Below are 21128 nucleotides of genomic sequence, written 5' to 3'. Positions count from 1 at the left end.
ATATTGCTCTAAGACCCCACAAAGTATATATTCTGGGTCGTGGTGAAATTCTGAGTCATCTGACCATGTCCGCTCGTCCGTCCGTCTGTTGAAATCACCCTAACTTCCGAACGAAACAAGCTATCGACTTGAAACTTCGCACAAGTAGTTGTTATTGATGTAAGTCGGATGGTATTGCAAATGGGCCATATCGGTCCACTTTTACGTATAGCCCCCATATAAACGGACCCCCAAATTTGGCTTGCGAATCCTCTAAGAGAAGCAAATTTCATCCGATCCGGCTGAAATTTGGTACATGGTGTTAGTATATGGTCTCTAACAACCGTGCAAAAATTGGTCCACTTCGGTCCATAATTATATATAGCCCCCATATAAACCGATCCACAGATTTGGCTTGCGGAGCCTCTAAGAGAAGCAAATTTCATCCGATTCGGCTGAAATTTGGTACATGGTGTTAGTATATGGTCTCTAACAACCGTGCAAAAATTGGTCCACATCGGTCAATAGTTATATATAGCCCCCATATAAACCGATCCCCCGATTTGGCTTGCGGATCCACTAAGAGAAGCAAATTTCATCCGATCCGGCTGAAACTTGGTACATGGTGTAAGTATATGGTCTCTAATGACCACGCAAAAATTGGTCAACATCGGTCCATAATTATATATAGCCGCCATATAAACCGATCACCAGATTTGACTTCCGGAGCCTCTTGGAAGACCAAAATTCATCTGATTCAGTTCAAATTAAGTACGTGGTGTTAATATATGGCCTCAAACACCCATGCAAAACTTGATCGAAATCGGTCCATAATTATATATAGGCCCCATATAACCGATCCCCAGATTTGACCTCCGGAGCCCTTTGGAAGAGCAAAATTCATCCGATTCGGTTGAAATTTGGTACGTGATGTTAGTATATGGTATCCAACAACCATGCCGGAATTGGTTCATATCAGTCCATAATTATATATAGCTCCCATATAAACCGATCCCCAGATTTGACCCCGGGTGCCTTTCGGAGAATCAAAATTCATCCGATCTGGTTGAAATTTGGTACGTGGTGGTAGTATATGACATTTAACAACCATACCAAAAGTGGTTCATATCAGTCCATAATCATATATAGCCCCCATATAAACCGATCTTGAGATTAGGTTTTGGATCCATTTGAGGGAGCAAATTTCATCCGAGTCAGTTGAAATTTGGTACATTGTGCTAGTATATGGCCGTTAACAACCATGCCTAACTAGGTCCATATCGGTCTCTAGTTATATATAGCCCTCAGATAAATAGATCCCCAATCACACACAAAAATTGGTCCATATCAAGTTCATAATTATATATAGCCCCCACATAAGCGACCCCCATATATCAATTCTGGCTCTCTACGTATCGTGCAAAAAGTCCATATCGATTCGTAATTTTTTGTAGACTTACCTATACATAATTTTTGTCTAATATATACCACGTATGGACTAACTCACAATTTAGAAACCGATGTTAAAAAAGTTTAAGATACCACAACCCAAGTAATTCGATTGTGGATGACATTCTTTCGTAGAAGTTTCTACCCAATTCATGGTGGAGGGTACATAAGATTCGGCCTGGCCGAACTTACGGCCGTATATACTTGTTTTTATTTATTTTTATTTTAATTCACTTCTTCTATGAGAGAGTTGCAGTTAAAAAATACAACAGGGCATTAACTATTGTGATATCGACATGATGTCAACGTTTTCGATAATGTTTAGTTAAAAATTTCTAAAACTAATCTAAATTTTCTAAAATTTACTAAAATTTTTCTTCCTAATGGGTTCACTGTTTTTTCAGTGTAGGAATGCGTTTTTTGCTTAGCATAGAAAACGCAATTCTGTGATATAAAGATTTTTTCCTTGTCCAAAAGTCGATAAACTTTTCAATGAATTGATTTTGTTCTTATATTTAAGTGATTCGACGTAAAAATTAGTAACTTTACATAAAAGCACATTTTGTTTGACTAAGGTCAATTTGGCTTTAATATTTCGGAAAAATTCTTCAAAATTAATGAAATCGTCTTCAAAATTTTTTGACTTTTGTATCTTTAATACAAAGCTGAAAATCATTAAAAAATAGAAAATCATTAAAAAATAAGTCTTTCATTACTTTATTTTAAAGAAACATATCATAATTCAAAGATTTCGACGTTTGGTATTGATTCCAAGCCAAAGATGCGGCTTCTTTAAAATATAGACACACATAGCTTTAAATCTACGATCACAAAAATTAAAATTAGGATATAATTAAAATTAGGATGTGGAGCCACCATTGTACAATGGTGGCTCAAATTATTGTTTTTTTTTTTGTTTATAGTGGGGTCAGAAAATATGTTAATAAGCTAATCTTCAAAATTGTGTCTTACCAAATATTTGCTTTTTTACTGAAATCTGATTGTTTTTGTATAAAACTTAAAAGATTATATATTCTCTCTTTACATTAGGTTCCATTATTTATGTATTCTTTGGTACCATACCTCAAGTATCGATTGGACCTACAAGTTTGATGGCTATAATGGTATTGCAGTTTTGTTCCGGTAAACCCATACAATTTGTTATTGTTTTGGCATTTCTAGCAGGAACTGTGGAATTTCTAATGGGAGCTCTACGATTGGGTAAGTATTACGCACTAGATTTTTTGATAAAGCTTACGAAAGCCGAAGGGGTCTAAATATGTGGATCCCTAGACCATCACTACAAACGAAGTTTGATTTCAAAAGTTCGATTTTGTGAAAGCTAAAAAACGAAAAGTTAGTGTGTCCCAAGTTTTGAAAATGTTGAAAAATATACGTTTTAATTTTATTTCATTTGTCTTTGAATGACTATAAAAATGCGGGATATTTTCAAATGTAAAAAAAAAAAAATAATTGAAAAAAAAAATATATGGATTATTCAAAGTATTGTCCATCAATAGGCACTACTTTTTCCTATCTCTTTGTTAGCATATGGATACCACGACGAAGAAGAACTCGTATTTTGACTCAATCCGTGAATCGATCCAACTTTTTGCGCAATAGCTGCTCAAACATGTTACGCGTCATCGATTGGAATAAGCGGCAATTATTTTGTATAGAAATAAAATTTTGACAAAATTTTCTATAGATATAAAATTTTAACATAATTTTCTATAGATATAAATATTAACAAAATTTTCTATAGAAATAAAATGTTGACAACATTTTTTATAGAAATAAAATTTTGGCAAAATCTTTTATACAAATAAAATTTTGACAAAATTTTCTAAAGAAATACAATTTTGACAAAATTTTCTATACATAACAAATCTTAACAAAATTTTCTATAGATATAAAATTTAAACAAAATTTTCTATATAAATAAAATTTTGACAAAATTTTCTATAGAAATAAAATATTGAAAAAAAAAAACTTTCTATAGAAATAACATTTTGACAATATTTTCTATAGAAATAAAACGTTGACAATTTTTTTTTATAAAATTAAAATATTGAAAAAACTTTCTATTGAACTAAAAATTTGACACAATTTTCTATAGAAATAAAATTCTGACGAAATTTTTTATAGAAACAAAATTTTGACAAAATTTTCTTTGGAAATAAAATTTGAACAAAGTTTTCTATAGAAATACAATTTTGACCAAATTTTCTATAGAAATACAATTTTGGCAAATTTTTTATACAAATAAAATTTTGACATAATTTTCTATATAAATATAATTTTAACAAAATTTTCCATAGAAATAAAATGTTGACAACATTTTTTTAGACATAAAATAAAATTTTGACAAAATTTTCTATATAAATAAAAATTTGACAAAATTTTCAATAGAAATAAAATTTTGACAACATTTTTTTATAAAAATAAATTTTTGACACAATTTTTATAGAAATAAAATTTTGCAAAAATTTTTTATAGAAATAAAATTTTTACAAAATTTTCTATAGAAATAAAATTTTTACAAAATTTTCTATAGGTATAAAATTTTAACAAAATTTTCTATAGATATAACATTTTAACAAAAATTTCTATATAAATAATATTTTGACAAACTTTTCTATAGAAATAAAATGTTGACAAAAATTATTTGTTTTTATAAAAATTACATTTTGAAAAAACGTTCTATAGAAATAAAATTTTGACAAAATTTTCTATAGAAATAAAATTTTGAGAACAATTTTTTTTTTAATTTTTTATAGAAATAAAATTTTGACAAAAATTTTTTATAAAAATAAAATTTTGCAAAAGAAGATTTTTTGTTTTGGTTTTGGTGAAATTTTCTCCAAATTTTTGGAAGATTTATCTACAAATAAAATTTTCTTTGGAAATAAAATTTGAACAAAGTTTTCTATAGAAATACAATTTTGACCAAATTTTATATAGAAATACAGTTTTGTCCAAATTTTCTAAAGAAATACAATTTTGGCAAAATTTTTTATACAAATAAAATTTTGACAAAATTTTCTATACAAATAAAATTTTGACAAAATTTTCTATATAAATAAAATTTTGACAAAATTGTCTATAGAAATAAAATTTTGTCAAAATTTTAAAAAAATTTAAAAAATTTTCTATAGATATAAAATTTTAACAAAATTTTCTATAGAAATAAAACATTTTTTTTATAAAAATAAAATGTTGACACAATTTTCTATAGAAATAAAATTTTGAAAAAACTTTCTATATGAATAAAATTTGGACAAAATTTTCTATAGAAATAAAATGTTGACAAAATTTTTTTATAAAAATAAAATTTTGAAAAAACTTTCTATAGAACTAAAATTTTGACAAAATTTTCTATAGAAATAAAAATTTGAGAACAATTTTTTTAAAAAAATAAAATGTTGACATAATTTTCTATAGAAATAACATTTTGAAAAAACTTTCTATAGAAATAAAATTTTTACAAAATTTTTTATAAAAATAAAATTTTTAAAAAACTTTCTATAGAAATAAAATTTTGACAAAATTTTCTATAGAAATAAAACGTTGACAAATTTTTGTTATAAAAATAAAATTTTGAAAAAACTTTCTATAGAAATAAAATTTTGACAAAATTTTCTATAGAAATAAAAATTTGAGAAAATTTTTTTTATAAAAATAAAATGTTGACACAATTTTCTATAGAAATAAAATGTTGAAAAGACTTTCTATAGAAATAAAATTTTGACAAAATTTTCTATAGAAATAAAATGTTGACAAAATTTTTTTATAAAAATAAAATTTTGAAAAAACTTTCTATAAAAATAAAATTTTGACAAAATTTTCTATAGAAATAAAATTTTGAGAACAATTTTTGTTTAATTTTTTATTGAAATAAAATTTTGACAAAATTTTTTATAAAAATAAAATTTTGCAAAAGAAGATTTTTTTGTTTTGGTTTTGGTGAAATTTTCTCCAATCTTTGGAAGATTTATCTATTAGCTAGAGTGACAACCGTGCTTAGGACTTCCTAATTGATTATTTCCAAATATCTTGTAACCGGTTTTGCAATATGTGGCCGATCGTTATGCTGCAAAATCATTTTGCCACGCCTTAAGGAAAACGTCATTAATTTTTTTGACTTTCGTATCTTCACTACAAAGCATTGCTAGTTCAATATTTCCGATTTTATTTTAAAAAAAAAATTAGGATAAACTAAAATAAAATTTACCTTACCTTTTTGTATTATTTTATTTATCCTGACTTTGTTCCATACACAGTAAAATTCAGAAATTTTAAATTTATGGCGAAAACAAAGGATTTTTATATATAAACCCAAAATAACTTCCAATTTAGTAAATTTTCACACTTTATATCGAAAATTTACTAAATTCGTAAATTGGCTGTAATATGAGACCTTCTTGGGAAGGCAAATAACCCTGCAATACAATTTTACACCTGAACACCAAGCAAAAAAAATGGAAGTTGTTCTAAAGACATAACTTTAGAAGAATTTCTTAAAATTCAGGACAGGAATTTCTTAAAATTCTTTTAACTTTTTGTTTCAAATTGTTTGAAAATTGGATAAGAATTTATAAAATGGTACAAATTATTTAAATTTTGTAGAAAAAAGTGCTAAGTTTATTTTAGAAAAATTTCGAATTTTTAAAAGTATTTGAGGTCAAATGTTTCAGACAAGCGTTGGAGTGCATTAAAAATCATAAAACAATTGTAAAAAATATTTATTTGGCAAAATATTACAAAATTCACATCCAAAACATTGAATTCGAATCGCGCCATAAGAAGTGATGCAAATTCAATGCAACGGCTGGATAAGATAAGATAAGAATATATAAAATGGTACAAATTATTTAAATTTTGTAGAAAAAAGTGCTAAGTTTATTTTAGAAAAATTTCGAATTTTTAAAAATATTTGAGGTCAAACGTTTCAGACAAGCGTTGGAGTGCATTAAAAATCATAAAACAATTGTAAAAAATATTTATTTGGCAAAATATTACAAAATTCACATCCAAAACATTGAATTCGAATCGCGCCATAAGAAGTGATGCAAATTCAATGCAACGGCTGTGGAAATGGTGGGCATTCGCCCTATGCCAAGTCCATGTGAGATTCAATATTACATCACTTCTGGATCCAAAAATAACATTTTTTTTGCTGGGATATTAAAAACAAATTGTTTTGACCGCGAAGATATTCAAAGACTGTTTTTTCTCTATTTTCAGGTTTCATAGTAAATTTCATACCAACACCAGTAACTAAAGCGTTCACAACAGGAACCGCCCTTATTGTGGCTTTGGTTCAGGTGAAAACACTGCTGGGTATCAAATACAAAGGAATTCCGACACCAAAGGCATTTTTTGAGAAAATTCATACACCTGATGCTACCGTGGGTATTATTTGTCTGATTGTGTTACTCGCTTTAAAGGTAAGTTGTCAATATTAACCCTTAAATGCGCACTGTATCTTTTAAGATACAAGCAGAAAAAATTATTACATCTTAAAATGTTGACGGAATTCTACAAAGTGAAGTTCGTTCCATTTAAAACATTATAACGCAGTTTCAAAAAAATGCTTTTCCGGAAAATCTATAGTGCTTCTGTGTAATGTGAAACCAAAATTGAAAATTAAATTTTGTGCGAAAATTCAAAAACCCACAAATTGGAGAATAATTAATATTTACCAAAAATAAAAGTAATGTTGATAAAAAAATTGTCTATGTAGAAATATCTCTATTCTCTCTAGAATATAGCATAATTTCTACTGGACTACAATCAAATTGTTTTTTAAGCAAAAACTAAGTTTAATGCGCGCTATGTCTTTTAAGATACAAGCACTATTTTTGCGAATAAACACAACAAAAAAATTAAAAAAACATTTGCTATGCAGATTGTAAATAAAAACTCTTCGCTTTATTTCGATCGTTTTTTTTTTAGCAATTGTCTAGTGTTACATTTAAAAATAAAACTAACACCACCCAACGTTTGAAGAAACTACTTTGGTATATTAGCATATCCCGTAATGCATTGGTTGTCTTCACATGTGGCCTAATCGCTTTCGTATGGATTCGTAAGAGTTCATTTGAAGCTATACCATTTGCCCTGTCATCACCAGTGAGTTCCGGTTTGCCAAAAATACAATTACCACCATTTTCCTTTACCTATGAGAATAGAACCTATGAGTTTGTGGATATCTGCCGTGAGCTGAGCAGTGCTATAGTTGTGGTACCCATAGTGGCTGTATTGGCTAATGTAGCTATTGCCAAGGCATTTGGTAGGTTATTGTTGGTCAGGATACTTTAAATTATTTTAATTCTAATCTCTCGCTTTGCAGTTAAGGATGACCAATTGGATGCTTCTCAGGAAATGTTAACTCTGGGTCTATGTAACCTGGCTGGATCATTCTTCAGTGCTATGCCCACATGCGGGGCATTTACACGTTCCGCCGTCAGCCAAGCTAGTGGTGTGAGAACTCCGATGGCTGGTATTTATACGGGTAAGCAAAAAAATATAAAAATTCTTACACTCAAAAAAAAAGTGGACCCTCCATTTCACCAAAGCCAATTGAACTTTATTTTAGTTCATGGAATTATTATGTTTGGAGAAAGTTTCCTTTACTCTAATATTTTTTTTGCGTACGTTAGTTCATTTAAAATTATATACAAATGAAGCATAAAGATTTACTAAATTCGTACTTCTCACAAAATAGGTCATTATTTCTTTAAAATTGTAAATTTTACTACAAATGCGGCCATCTTGAACTTCATATTAGAGGTGTGCACGTGAGTAGTATTTTACTCACGCACACTCGCGATGGAAAAATCTTACTCACGCACACTCACGCACGATATTGTTTGGTAGGACTCACGCACACTCACGAAAAGAAAATGTGTACTCACGCACACTCACGCACGAAAATGTCGTGACTCACGAAAATACCGTGACTCACGAAAAATATCGTGACTCACGAAAAATGTCGTGACTCACGAACAATTTTTTGAGTAATTTACCTTAGCGACGTGTCTGAAAACATGAGCATTATTAAAATCGAGAGCGTTATTACACTCTTAACATCCCAGGTGTCACTAAAATTGTAAACGAATTTAAGTCTTAAGCGTTTTATGTCGGTGAGCGGGATTATTTTCGTGAGCGTAAATCTTTACTCACGCACACTCACGAAGATAATATTTTCGTGACTCACGCCCACGCACGACATTTTGGCATGTTAATCACGCTCACGCACACTCACGCCGTTGCCATGAGCGTGACTCACGACTCACGCGTGAGTCACGACAATTTCGTGTCACGTGCACACCTCTACTTCATATGGCACTAAAGATATTCTTGTAATTTTGTACTCCAATTGTTTCCTCCAAACTACAAACTTTTCTTTAACAAGTGAAACAAAATACTTATGTCCAATAAAAACTTGGAACTAAACTAAGTTGTTGGTGCACTGAAAAAAACAAAAATATTGTCGTGACGTAAAAGATTTTATGTCTTTAAAATACGAATGCAAATTTTGCTTAGCATAGAAGATGCATTTCCTTAGCCAAAAGCAGATAAACTATTCAATGAAATCGTATTGTCCTTATAATTAAATGATCCCAGCAAAAAAATTTGGAAGTTCTTCCACAGGCACAACTTTAAAAGTACTTCCAGAAGATTCACTCCCAATGATGTTCTTTATTTTAACTACCCAGGAAGTTCTTTTAATTCAAGTTTTTATAACTTGGTTTTTTCATACTTTTAATGGGTAGTTTTAAAATTTTTTTTTTCAAATAGGCTAAAAACAGAGCAAGAATTCATAAAATGGTACAAATCATTAAAATTTTGTCGAAAAACATGCTAAATCAAATCTGAAAAAATTGTGAATTTTTGAAAATATTTGATGCCAAACGGTCCACACAAGCGTAAGAATGCATTAACTCATAAAAATATTTTAAAAATTATTTATTTTTCGAAATATCACAAAATTTCTTAATTCACATCCAAAACATTGAATTCGGATCGCACCTAAAGAAGTGATGCAAATTCAGTGCAACGGCTGTTGAAATGGAGGACTTCCGTCCTATGACAAGCCCATGTTAAATTCATCGCTTCTGCGTCAATTTTGCACCACTTCAGGATCCAAAATGAACATTTTCATTTCTTTTTTGGCGACACTTTGTTTGCTGGGATTTCACTTAAAAATGGGTATCATAACATGAAAGCAAAAATGTTTAGGCTAAGGTCAACTTGACTTTAATAATTCAGAAAAATTCTTTAAATTTAATAAAATTTTCTTTAAATTTGTTGTCTTTTTGCATCTTGACTACAAAGCAAAAAATCGTTCAAATATGGGACAAGTTTTCCAACACTTTATTTTAAAGACGTTTTTTACTTGAAACATAGCATAATTTCTACTGGAAGTCGAGTGTTAATTTGGAAAATAACGTTGTCTTTAACTCGTTTATAAAGGACATTGCTAGCATATGAAGAAAAAAAGCTGAAAAACGAAAAATTAAAATTTGCTTCCTAGAAGCAAGTACACAAAACCCAAATTTAAAAGAGAATTGTGTCTTAAAAGTATCCTTATTTGTACTCTCCGCTTCTTTGGCTTGGAATCAATACCAAAATTTTTAAACTAAAAAGACAAAATCTTTGGAACCGGGCATGCTTTTTTTTTCAGTGTGGGTAGGGAAAATTTAATTGGTGGTAAAGGACTGACCCATCGAAAGCTGGATAAGTTTTCTATGGATGCGATCAAATTGTATGAATCTAATGATCATCAGGCTAAAATAATTCTCTACTTTGTAGACGTTCCAGGTTTTTTTTTTCACCAATCAGAGAATATTAGTATTATTTGTTATTATTTTTACATTTTGTTTGAAAAATATTATTTATTTTCGTGTTTTGTTTTTTATTGTGGGTTTGTACTTCAATCATATTTGTTGTTTTGATCTCAGCTTTAAAACCATTGTGTTTACTAAACTGCAAGAGTAGCTTAACCAACAGAGGAAAAGAATGTTTGTCAAATTTATTTGGGCAAAGCCCTATAGACTGCAAGATGGTTGGATGGACGCACGTTTCGGAATTACCACATTCCTCATCAGCATCCTCTACTTGCAGCAAAACTATCAACCAATTATCAGAATAAATTCGGCAGTTCGCTAAAACCCATGGTGAACCACACTTGAACGTTCCGAAAAAAGGTTTATGATATCCGGCTTATGCCGAAATAAATTCATACAAACATTTCACTTTTCCTTTGCCACCATCAAATCATCGATTTGAGTGCAGTTGGCTGGGTTTATTTTGAGCGTGCTTCCTCTTACTTCATTCGTGTTTTGTTTTTTATTGTGGGTTTCTACTTCAATCATATTTGTTGTTTTGATCTCAGCTTTAAAACCATTGTGTTGACTTCCTTTTTTCGGAAGGTTCAAGTGTAGTTCACCATGGGTTTAGTGAACTTCCTGAATTTATTCTGATAATTGGTTGATAGTTTTGCTGCAAGTAGAGGATGCTGATGAGGAATGTGGTAATTCCGAAACGTGCGTCCATCCAACCATCTTGCAGTCTATAGGGCTTTGCCCAAATAAATTTGACAAACATTCTTTTCCTTTGTTGGTTAAGCTACCCTTGTAGTTTAGTCAACACAATGGTTTTAAAGCTGAGATCAAAACAACAAATGTTATTTATTTCCCAAAAATTGTTTTTGTATTTGGGTCAAATTTTTATGAAACTAATTTTTTTCCAACAAAGTTTTGAATATTATTTTTTATTGAAAATATTTTTTTTATATGCTTAATCGGGACATTTCATATTTAAACTTACATAATTATCTACATTGTAGACGTTCCAGGTTTTTTTTTTACCAATCAGAGAATATTCGTATCATTTGAAAACTGAATATTTCTTCGTGGGCATAGAAAAATGAAGCCATCAGGAAGGGAAATGTAAGATAATTTTAGGAAATTTTAGCCAAACTCTATTACGTCGATTTCAAGTCGACATCACAAAAATATTTAAATATATTTCGACAAGTTCAAAAAAAAAATTATTAATTTATTAATAATTAATTTTTTCACTTTTTAAAGAAAATTTCGTAGTTTAAAGAAACAAAATGGAGTTAAAATAGCAAAAATGTCCTTAGCGCCATATGAAGTTCAAGATGGGCACATTTGTGGCAGAATATACAAATTTTAAGAAAATTGGAACCATTTTGTGGGAAATATGAATTTAGAATGTTTTATACAATTATATACAAACATCGTTCAACTAGCGTATACAAAAAATTGTTAAATTTAAGAAAAATTTCTCATATTGGAGAAAATTTAACTAAAACATAATAATTTCCTTGAACTAAGATAGAATTAAATTGGCTTTAATGCCTTAGAGAGATTATGTTTATACCCTCCACCATAGGATGGGGGGTATATTAACTTTGTCATTCCGTTTGTAACACACCGAAATATTGCTTTAAGACCCCATAAAGTATATATATTCTGGGTCGTGGTGAAATTCTGAGTCGATCGAAGCATATCCGTCCGTCCGTCTGTTGAAATCACGCTAACTTCCGAACGAAACAAGCTATCGACTTCAAACTTGGCACAAGTAGTTGTTATTGATGTAGGTTTGGCTTGCGGAGCCTATAAGAGTAGCATATTTCATCCGACCTGGCTGAAATTTGGTACATGGTGTAAGTATATGGTCTCTAACAACCATGCAAAAATTGGTCCATATCGGTCCATAATTATATATAGCCCTCATATAAACCGATCCCAAGATTTGGTTTGCGGATTCTCTAAGAGCAGCAAATTTCATCCGATCTGGCTGAAATTTGGTACATGGTATTAGTATATGGTCTCTAAAAACCATGCAAAAATTGGTCCATATTGGTCCATAATTATATATAGCCCTCATATAAACCGATCTCCAGATTTGGTTTGCGGATCCTCTAAGAGCAGCAAATTTCATCCGATCCTGCTGAAATTTGGTACATGGTATTAGTATATGATCTCTAAAAACCATGCAAAAATTGGTCCATATTGGTCCATAATTATATATAGCCCCCATATAAACCGATCCCCAGATTTGACCTCCGGAGCAAAATTTATCCGATCCGGTTGAAATTTGGTACGTGGTGTTAGTATATGGTCTATAACAACCATGCAAGAATTGGTCCATATCGGCCCATAATTATATATAGCCCCCATATAAACCGTTCCCCAGATTTGATTTCAGGAGCCTCTTGGAGAAGCAAAATTCATCCGATCCGGTTGAAATTTGCAACGTGGTGTTAGTATATGGACGCTAATAACCATGCCAAAATTGGTCCATATAGGTCTATAGTTATATATAGCCGATCCCCAATCACACAAAAATTGCTCCATATCGGTTCATAATCATGGTTGCCACTCGAGCCAAGAACAATCTACCAAAATTTTATTTCTATAGAAAATTTTGTCAAAATGTTATTTTTATGGAATATTTTGTCAAAATTTTATTTCTATAGAAAATGTTGTCAAATTTTATTTCTATAGAAAATTTTGTCAAATTTTATTTCTATAGAAAATTTTGGCAAAATTTTATTTCTATAGAAAATGTTGTCAAAATTGTAATTCTATTGAAAATTTTGTCAACATTTTATTTCTATTGAAAATTTTGTCAAAAAGTTATATCTATAGAAAATTTTGTCAAAATTTGATTTCTATAGAAAATTTTGTTAAAATTTTATTTCTATAGAAAATTTGTCCAAATTTTACTTCTATAGAAAATGTTGCCAAAATTTTATTTCTATAGAAACTTTTATCAAAATTTTATTTCTATAAAAAATTTTGTCAAACTTAATTATATACGTATTTAATCGGCCTTTTTTGGTTTAATATATACCACATAAGATACCTTGCCATCGGCAATTGATACCGCAACCCAAGTAATTCGATTGTAGATGACAGTCTTCAGTAGAAGTTTCTACGCAATCCATGGTGGAGGGTGCATAAGCTTCGGCCTGGTCGAACTTACGGCCGTATATACCTGTTTTTAATTGTATGCATAATATTAGTTTTTGTTTTTAAATAAATTTTAACAACTTATAAAATTCATTATTATGTTATAGTCAATAATGACAATTATTTTCTTTCATTCTTTTCAGGTATTATTGTTCTCTCTGCTTTATCGATTTTGACACCATATTTCCAATACATACCAAAATCATCACTTTCGGCAGTGCTTATAGCAGCAGTTATATTTATGGTAAGTTTCTTTTGCGAAAAAAAAATTAAATTCGAACTTATTAACAAGCCAGCAAAAAAATTGGAAGTTGTTCCATAAACATTTCTTTTTAAGACCATCCAGGGATCCTCCATCATTTTTTTTCACATGTAATGAAGTTATTTTGGACTAGTCTTAGAAAATATGCTATTTGGCTGTTTAAAGGTTATGTTAGGTAAGGTATAGTGGCAGACCCACTTAGACTATTCAAACCATTGTGATACCACAGTGGTGAACTTCTCTTTTATCACTGAGAGCTGCCCGATTCTATGTTAAGCTCAATGACAAGGAACCTCCTTTTATATAGCCGAGTCCGAACGGCGTTCCACATTGCAGTGAAACCAATTAGAGAAGCTTTGAAACCCTCAGAAATGTCACCAGCATTACTGAGGTGGGATAATCCACCGCTGAAAAACTTTTTGGCGAGTTTTTGAAAATTCTTGATGTCAAACGTTCCAGACAAACGTTAGAAAGCATTAAAAATCATAAAAAGATAAAATTTATTTATGTGTCAAAATATCGCAATATTTCTTAATTCACATCCAAAACACCTTAAGAAATGATACAAATTCAGTGCAACGGCTGTTGAAATGCTGAACATCCGTCCTATGACAAGCCCATGTTAAATTCATCGCTACTGCGCCAATTTTGTACCACTTCCGGATCCAAAAAGAACATTTCACTACTTTTTTTGGCAACGCTTTTTTTGCTGGGTAGTTAGTTTTAGTTTTTGTTTTTAATTAAAAGTTAAAAACATAACTGAAATTCAGAGATTTATTTTCGTTACAAGTCCCTAAATTACACCAAATTTGCCAAATGATTTAATTTAATAACAAATTCTTTAACAAATAACTTTATGTTATTTTTTTTTCATTTTGTTTGAAAAATATTATTTATTTTCCAAAAAAAAAATGTTTTTGAATTTGAGTCAAATTTTTATGAAACTAATTTTTTTTCTACAAAATTTTTAATATTATTTTTTATTGAAAATATTTTTTATATGCTTAATCGGGACATTTCATATTTAAACTAAAAACGTAAAACTTTTCAATGAATTTGGAATTTCAAAAACTAATCGAATCGAACCCTTATGCAATGTACTTCTTTGCTTGTAATCTTTAAAATATAGTAAGTATAGTTGGCAAATAATGATCCATTTTTCCTATTTACAGGTTGATTTTAATCCTCTTGTGACACTGTGGAAGACCAACAAAAAAGACTTCTTCAGCTGGACTGGTGTTTTGTTGGTTTGTTTAATTGCCGGAGTAGAAATGGGTCTTCTCTATGGTATTATACTTAATATGATTTTTGTCCTCCTACGGTTGGGTAATCCAAAATTGGAAATTAAACTTAAAAATGTAAGCACACAAGCTATGCCTGTGAATCTAATGGTGAATTTGGCTATCTTATATCTCGCTTTTCTTTCAGTGTAACAATATCACATATGTGCATGTTAAACCTTTATCGGATATTTATTTTTCTGGCGTCGACAATCTACGTACCGAAATACGTTCCGCATGTCTGATGTATCGTTACGATTTTCCCATAGTTTTGGATTGTTCCAGATTTATGCTTTTCGATGCCACTTTCATTGATATGATCACAGCGGTTGCCAAAGAAATGAATGAACAACAAGTCCTCTTGGTACTGCAATCGTTGAGTGGAAAATATAAATCGTTGCTGCCATCAAATTTAAATATACATTTTGCCATTGATCCCTTAACTCTGGATGATTTTAATGTGGCGACAAAGGAGGCAGTGATAGAGAAGCCCTAATAAATTGAGGGTGATGCTGTGATTAGGAGATTTATCCAATACGTCCTTAATTTGTACTGATAGGCTATAGATTATAGTATTTTTTCTATGTTAATGTTATGTATACGATCTATATGGAATTTTAGCTCAAGTATTTTATGAACTTATATCAAATATAAATATAATAAAATAGTGAAAATTGTATACAATGATTTATAATTATTAACCAAATATTGAATGCAATGGCTAATTTGCAAACTACTAATAAGGGGACGTATTTTAGCCACTCTAGGCCTAATAAACATTCCCATTAGTGACTGGACTCAGTATTGAAGAGGGACAAGAAAAGGAATAACAGGTTGGCTGATAAGTCCCCGGTCTGACACATAGATGGCGCCGCTAGTATTAAATGCATATTATTTTTATATAGTACCAACCTTCAATTGATTCGTGTCAACATTTGACGTCTGTAAGTCAATTAGTTTGTGAGACAGAGCGAAGCAACTTTTATTATTGTGAAAAAAATGGAAAAAAAGGAATTTCGTGTTTTGATAAAATACTGTTTTCTGAAGGGAAAAAATACGGTGGAAGCAAAAACTTGGCTTGATTCAAGCGTGGTGAAATGAACACGGAGGACGGTGAACGCAGTGGACGCCAGAAAGAGGTGGTTACCGACGAAAACATCAAAAAAATCCACAAAATGATTTTGAATGACCGTAAAATGAAGTGATAGCAGAGGCCTTACAGATATCAAAGGAACGTGTTGGTCATATCATTCATCAATATTTGGATATGCGGAAGCTCTGTGCAAAATGGGTGCCGCGCGAGCTCACATTTGACCAAAAACAAAAACGTGTTGATGATTCTGAGCGGTGTTTGCAGCTGTTAACTCGTAATACAGCCGAGTTTTTCCGTCGATATGTGACAATGGGTGAAACATGGCTCCATCACTACACTCCTGAGTCCAATCGAAAGTCGGCTGAGTGCACAGCGACCGGTGAACCGTCTCCGAAGTGTGGAAAGACTCAAAAGTCCGCTGGCAAATTAAGGGCTCTGTTTTTTTGGGATGCGCATGGAATAATTTTTATCGATTATTTTGAGAAGGGAAAAACCATCAACAGTGACTATTATATGGCGTTATTGGAGCGTTTGAAGGTCGAAATCGCGGCAAAACGGCCCCATATGAAGAAGAAAAAAGTGCTGTTCCACCAAGACAAGTCACCGTGCCACAAGTCATTGAGAACGATGGCAAAAATTCAAGAATTAGGCTTCGAATTGCTTCCCCACCCACCGTATTCTCCAGATCTGGCACCCAGCGACATTTTCTTGTTCTCATACCTCAAAAGGTTGCTCGCAGGGAAAAAAATTGGCTGCAATGAACAGTTGATTGCCGAAACTGAGGCCTATTTTGAGGCAAAACCGAAGGAGTACTACCAAAATGGTATCAAAAAATTGGAAGGTCATTTTAATTGTTGTATCGCTCTTGAAGGGAACTATGTTGGATAATAAAAACGAATTTTGACAAAAAAATGTGTTTTTCTTTGTTAGACCGGGGACTTATCAGCCAACCAGTTACGTATTTAATCGGTCTTTTTTTGATTTTGTTTAATATATCCCCCGTATGGGCTAACTTACAATTTAGAAGACGGTGTTAAGGATTTTTTAAGATACCTTGCCATCGGCAAGTATTACCGCAACCCAAGTAATTCGATTGTGGATGACAGTCTTTAATAGAAGTTTCTACGCAATCCATGGTGGAGGGTACATAAGATTCGGCCTGGCCGAACTTACGGCCGTATATACTTGTTTTTAATTTCCTTTGCCTGAATATTTTGACTTACTCCTCGTACGTTCCGATTTCTTTTAACGAACCAAGAAAAAAATTGTGCCCATAATGCCAAAATGATAAAAAAACACATGTCCACACATACATAAGATGCTGCTATCAAGGCTAATATGGGTGCCTGGCCATAGGAACATACCGGGGAACTGCGAAGCGGATGAGTTGGCAAGGCTAGGGACTACCTTACATATTTCAGGGGAACTAGAATTTGTTGGTATGCCCCTAGCTACCTGCAAGCTCATGCTGCGTGAGAAGGCTGTTATGATGGCAAATGTTCGATGGGAGAATTGCAAGGGTTGTAACGACACCAAGCAAATATGGCCCCATTTCAACTTAAACCGCACACTAGATATGCTAATGTTCTCGAGACGTCAGATATCACTCCTGCTATCTGCTATAACGGGTCGCTGCCTGATAGGCGATTTTGCAAAAACTATTGGCGCGAAGTATAATGACTATTGTATGAGCTGTCATGATGCGGAGGGAAAAGAATCAATTAAACACCTCTTGTGTGAGTGTCCTGCATTTTGTGTAAAGCGCAAGCAACTTTTAGGAGCATATAGCTTCAGATTACTGGCGGATCTGGAAAACGTTAACTTAAGCAGTCTGCTAATGTTTTTGGAACAATCTGGGTGGTTCAACAAAGAAAAATAATCAAGAAGGTTCAGCGGTTAAAACTAGAAGTGCCCATATGTAATAGGTACTTTTAGTTAATGTGGTATCACAATGGACTGAATAGTCTAAGTGAGCCTGAATCTTAATCGGGCTGCCACTTTAACCTAACCTAACCTAACCTATCAAGGCGAAAACACATGCTGTTTTTTCAAATGTTTATTCACTTGGTTCCGAATGTCTATTCTCTTTACTTCGAGTACTCATTCTAATATTCAAATTAAATAATATTTAGACTCAAGCATATCAAATTTTTGGCCTTATCATACAACACTTTTCCGAAACAACATACAAGCGGTTTCACAGAAATTGCTCTCTTTTGATTCTCTCGCTGTGTTAACATATGCTGATATCTTTCGTCAAGCCTCCCGGTTTCCATCTAGATTTCTTTCTCTATACTCTCTCTCTGTCGCTCTCTGAATAAAATATCAAAACATATATATATTTACTCGAAATTTGTACATTTTATATGTTTAAATTCACATTATTTTTATGAAACATTCATGCCTCAAACATAATAAAGGGTGATTCTTTTGAGGTTAGGATTTTCATGCATTAGTATTTGACAGATCACGTGGGATTTCAGACATGGTGTCAAAGAGAAAGATGCTCAGTATGCTTTGACATTTCATCATGAATAGACTTACGATCTGCCACAACGTCGAATTTTCAGTGAATGGGCCCTAGAAAAGTTGGCAGAAAATCCGCTTTTTTATCGACAAATTTTGTTCAGCGATGAGGCTCATTTCTGGTTGAATGGCTACGTAAATAAGCAAAATTGCCGCATTTGGAGTGAAGAGCAACCAGAAGCCGTTCAAGAACTGCCCATGCATCCCGAAAAATGCACTGTTTGGTGTGGTTTGTACGCTGGTGGAATCATTGGACCGTATTTTTTCAAAGATGCTGTTGGACGCAACGTTACGGTGAATGGCGATCGCTATCGTTCGATGCTAACAAACTTTTTGTTGCCAAAAATGGAAGAACTGAACTTGGTTGACATGTGGTTTCAACAAGATGGCGCTACATGCCACACAGCTCGCGATTCTATGGCCATTTTGAGGGAAAACTTCGGAGAACAATTCATCTCAAGAAATGGACCGGTAAGTTGGCCACCAAGATCATGCGATTTGACGCCTTTAGACTATTTTTTGTGGGGCTACGTCAAGTCTAAAGTCTACAGAAATAAGCCAGCAACTATTCCAGCTTTGGAAGACAACATTTCCGAAGAAATTCGGGCTATTCCGGCCGAAATGCTCGAAAAAGTTGCCCAAAATTGGACTTTCCGAATGGACCACCTAAGACGCAGCCGCGGTCAACATTTAAATGAAATTATCTTCAAAAAGTAAATGTCATGGACCAATCTAACGTTTCAAATAAAGAACCGATGAGATTTTGCAAATTTTATGCGTTTTTAAAAAAAAAAAAGTTATCAAGCTCTTAACAAATCACCCTTTATATTCTAACATATTAACATATGCGTCCCAAACATTTAGTGTTAGTTTAGGAACATTACATGTTTGCACTTAAATATATTGTGTTTAAAAAATCTGTCCGAAACACATTTTGTTTATATCGGAACATATATTCACAATTTTCTAAAATTAACCAACGTTTTCTTCCTGGTGGGTTCACTGTTTTTTCAGTGTATGTGGGGTTTTCGCAGAGTGATTCCAAATCCAAAATATTAACCACGTGGGGTCAGTATTTCGAAGCGAATTGTTTGTGAGCAGATTTTTGTTTTCTATTCATAAGTACATTTCTTACAAAATTCTAGGCACATTAGGAGAAAAATGTTTTAGATTCAAAAAAGTGATACTAAAGCCAATTTAATTCCATTTTAGTTTATGGAATTATTATGTTTCGATTCTAATTATTTTTTTTTTGCGTACGTTATTTAAAGGGTGATACGGTCAAAATTTGGTCAAGGGAAAACGCGTGTAAATCGGTGAAATCGTTTATTTAAAAAATCAAATTAAATTTATTTTTCAAGTTCAATTAGTATAAAATTCAGGAAAAATATTCAGTTAAGCTTTCGCTTTTCCAAATCCGAATTGCCGGGCCACACGCTTGACACCTGCAATCAGATTTTGTATAGCCACCTTGTCCACCTTCTTCGCCGCAGAAAGCCAGTTTGCCTTGAACTGCTGCTCGTCCTTAGCAGTTTTTTGGTCTTCTTTAGGTTCCGCTTGACAATAGCCCAGTACTTCTCAATTGGACGGAGCTCTGGCGTGTTGGGATGGTTCTTGTCCTTGGGAACCACCTGCACGTTGTTGGCGGCGTACACCTCAATGGCCTTTTTACCGTAATGGCAAGATGCCAAATCCGGCCAAAACAGTACGGAACAACCGTGTTTCTTCAGGAAAGGCAGCAGACGTTTATTCAAACACTCTTTCACGTAAATTTCTTGGTTGACAGTCCCGGAAGCTATGAAAATGCTGCTTTTCAAGCCACAGGTACAGATGGCTTGCCAAACCACATATTTTTTTGCGAACTTTGACAGCTACCTTTCCCCGTCCTTTTGCCGTATAAAACTCCTGTCCCGGAAGCTGCTTGTAGTCGGCTTTGACGTAGGTTTCGTCGTCCATTACCACGCAGTCAAACTTCGCCAGCATCGTCGTGTACAGCCTCCGGGATCGCGCTTTGGCCGTCGTATTGTGTTTATCATCGCGATTTGGAGTCACTACCTTCTTGTAAGTCGATAGTACGGCTCGTTTTTTTGGCTCGATGCACGGTTGTAGACGATACACCCAGCTTATTTGCGGCATCTCGGAGAGAGAGGTTAGGGTCTCAGCAGCTTCCGGTTTTCGATTTCCCCCGATCCAGACTTCCTGGCTGTCGACAAACGTTCCCCAAACATTTTAATTACATTTGTAACGGTTGATTTGGCAACTTTTAGCGATTTTGCCAGCTTTGCGTGCGAGTAGCTCGGATTTTCGCGATGTGCGAGCAAAATTTTGATACGCTGCTCTTCTTGCTTGGACGGCATTTTGACAACTGAAGAGTGGATTCCAAAATCAAAATAGGAGCAACATTCTACACACACACCTTCAAAATGAGGAGTGTTCAGGTTTTTAAAATGCAAAATTGAAAGAAATACGTCAAGTTTATATTGACCAAATTTTGTCCGTATCACCCTTTAAATTAACAAAAAAGT

The 21128-nt window shown here is 32.6% G+C and overlaps 1 protein-coding gene across 2 annotated transcripts in view; it reads left to right on the top strand.

Moving 5' to 3' along the window:
* Nucleotides 1-15668, top strand: part of LOC142221151 (sodium-independent sulfate anion transporter) — a 49304-nt gene extending 33636 nt beyond the window's left edge. For both annotated transcript variants that reach the window (XM_075290729.1, XM_075290728.1), the window contains exons 3-9: nt 2479-2649; nt 6676-6878; nt 7387-7723; nt 7784-7945; nt 13586-13686; nt 14877-15062; nt 15133-15668. In XM_075290729.1, coding sequence (XP_075146844.1) covers nt 2479-2649; nt 6676-6878; nt 7387-7723; nt 7784-7945; nt 13586-13686; nt 14877-15062; nt 15133-15480 — 1508 coding nt within the window. In that variant the 3' untranslated portion in view covers nt 15481-15668. The remainder of the gene's footprint in view (nt 1-2478; nt 2650-6675; nt 6879-7386; nt 7724-7783; nt 7946-13585; nt 13687-14876; nt 15063-15132) is intronic.
* Nucleotides 15669-21128: the final 5460 nt, after the last annotated feature.

Source organism: Haematobia irritans, chromosome 1 (genome assembly GCF_050003625.1).
Source record: "Haematobia irritans isolate KBUSLIRL chromosome 1, ASM5000362v1, whole genome shotgun sequence".
Lineage (NCBI taxonomy): Eukaryota > Metazoa > Arthropoda > Insecta > Diptera > Muscidae > Haematobia > Haematobia irritans.
This window is presented reverse-complemented; position numbering and strand designations above follow the sequence as displayed.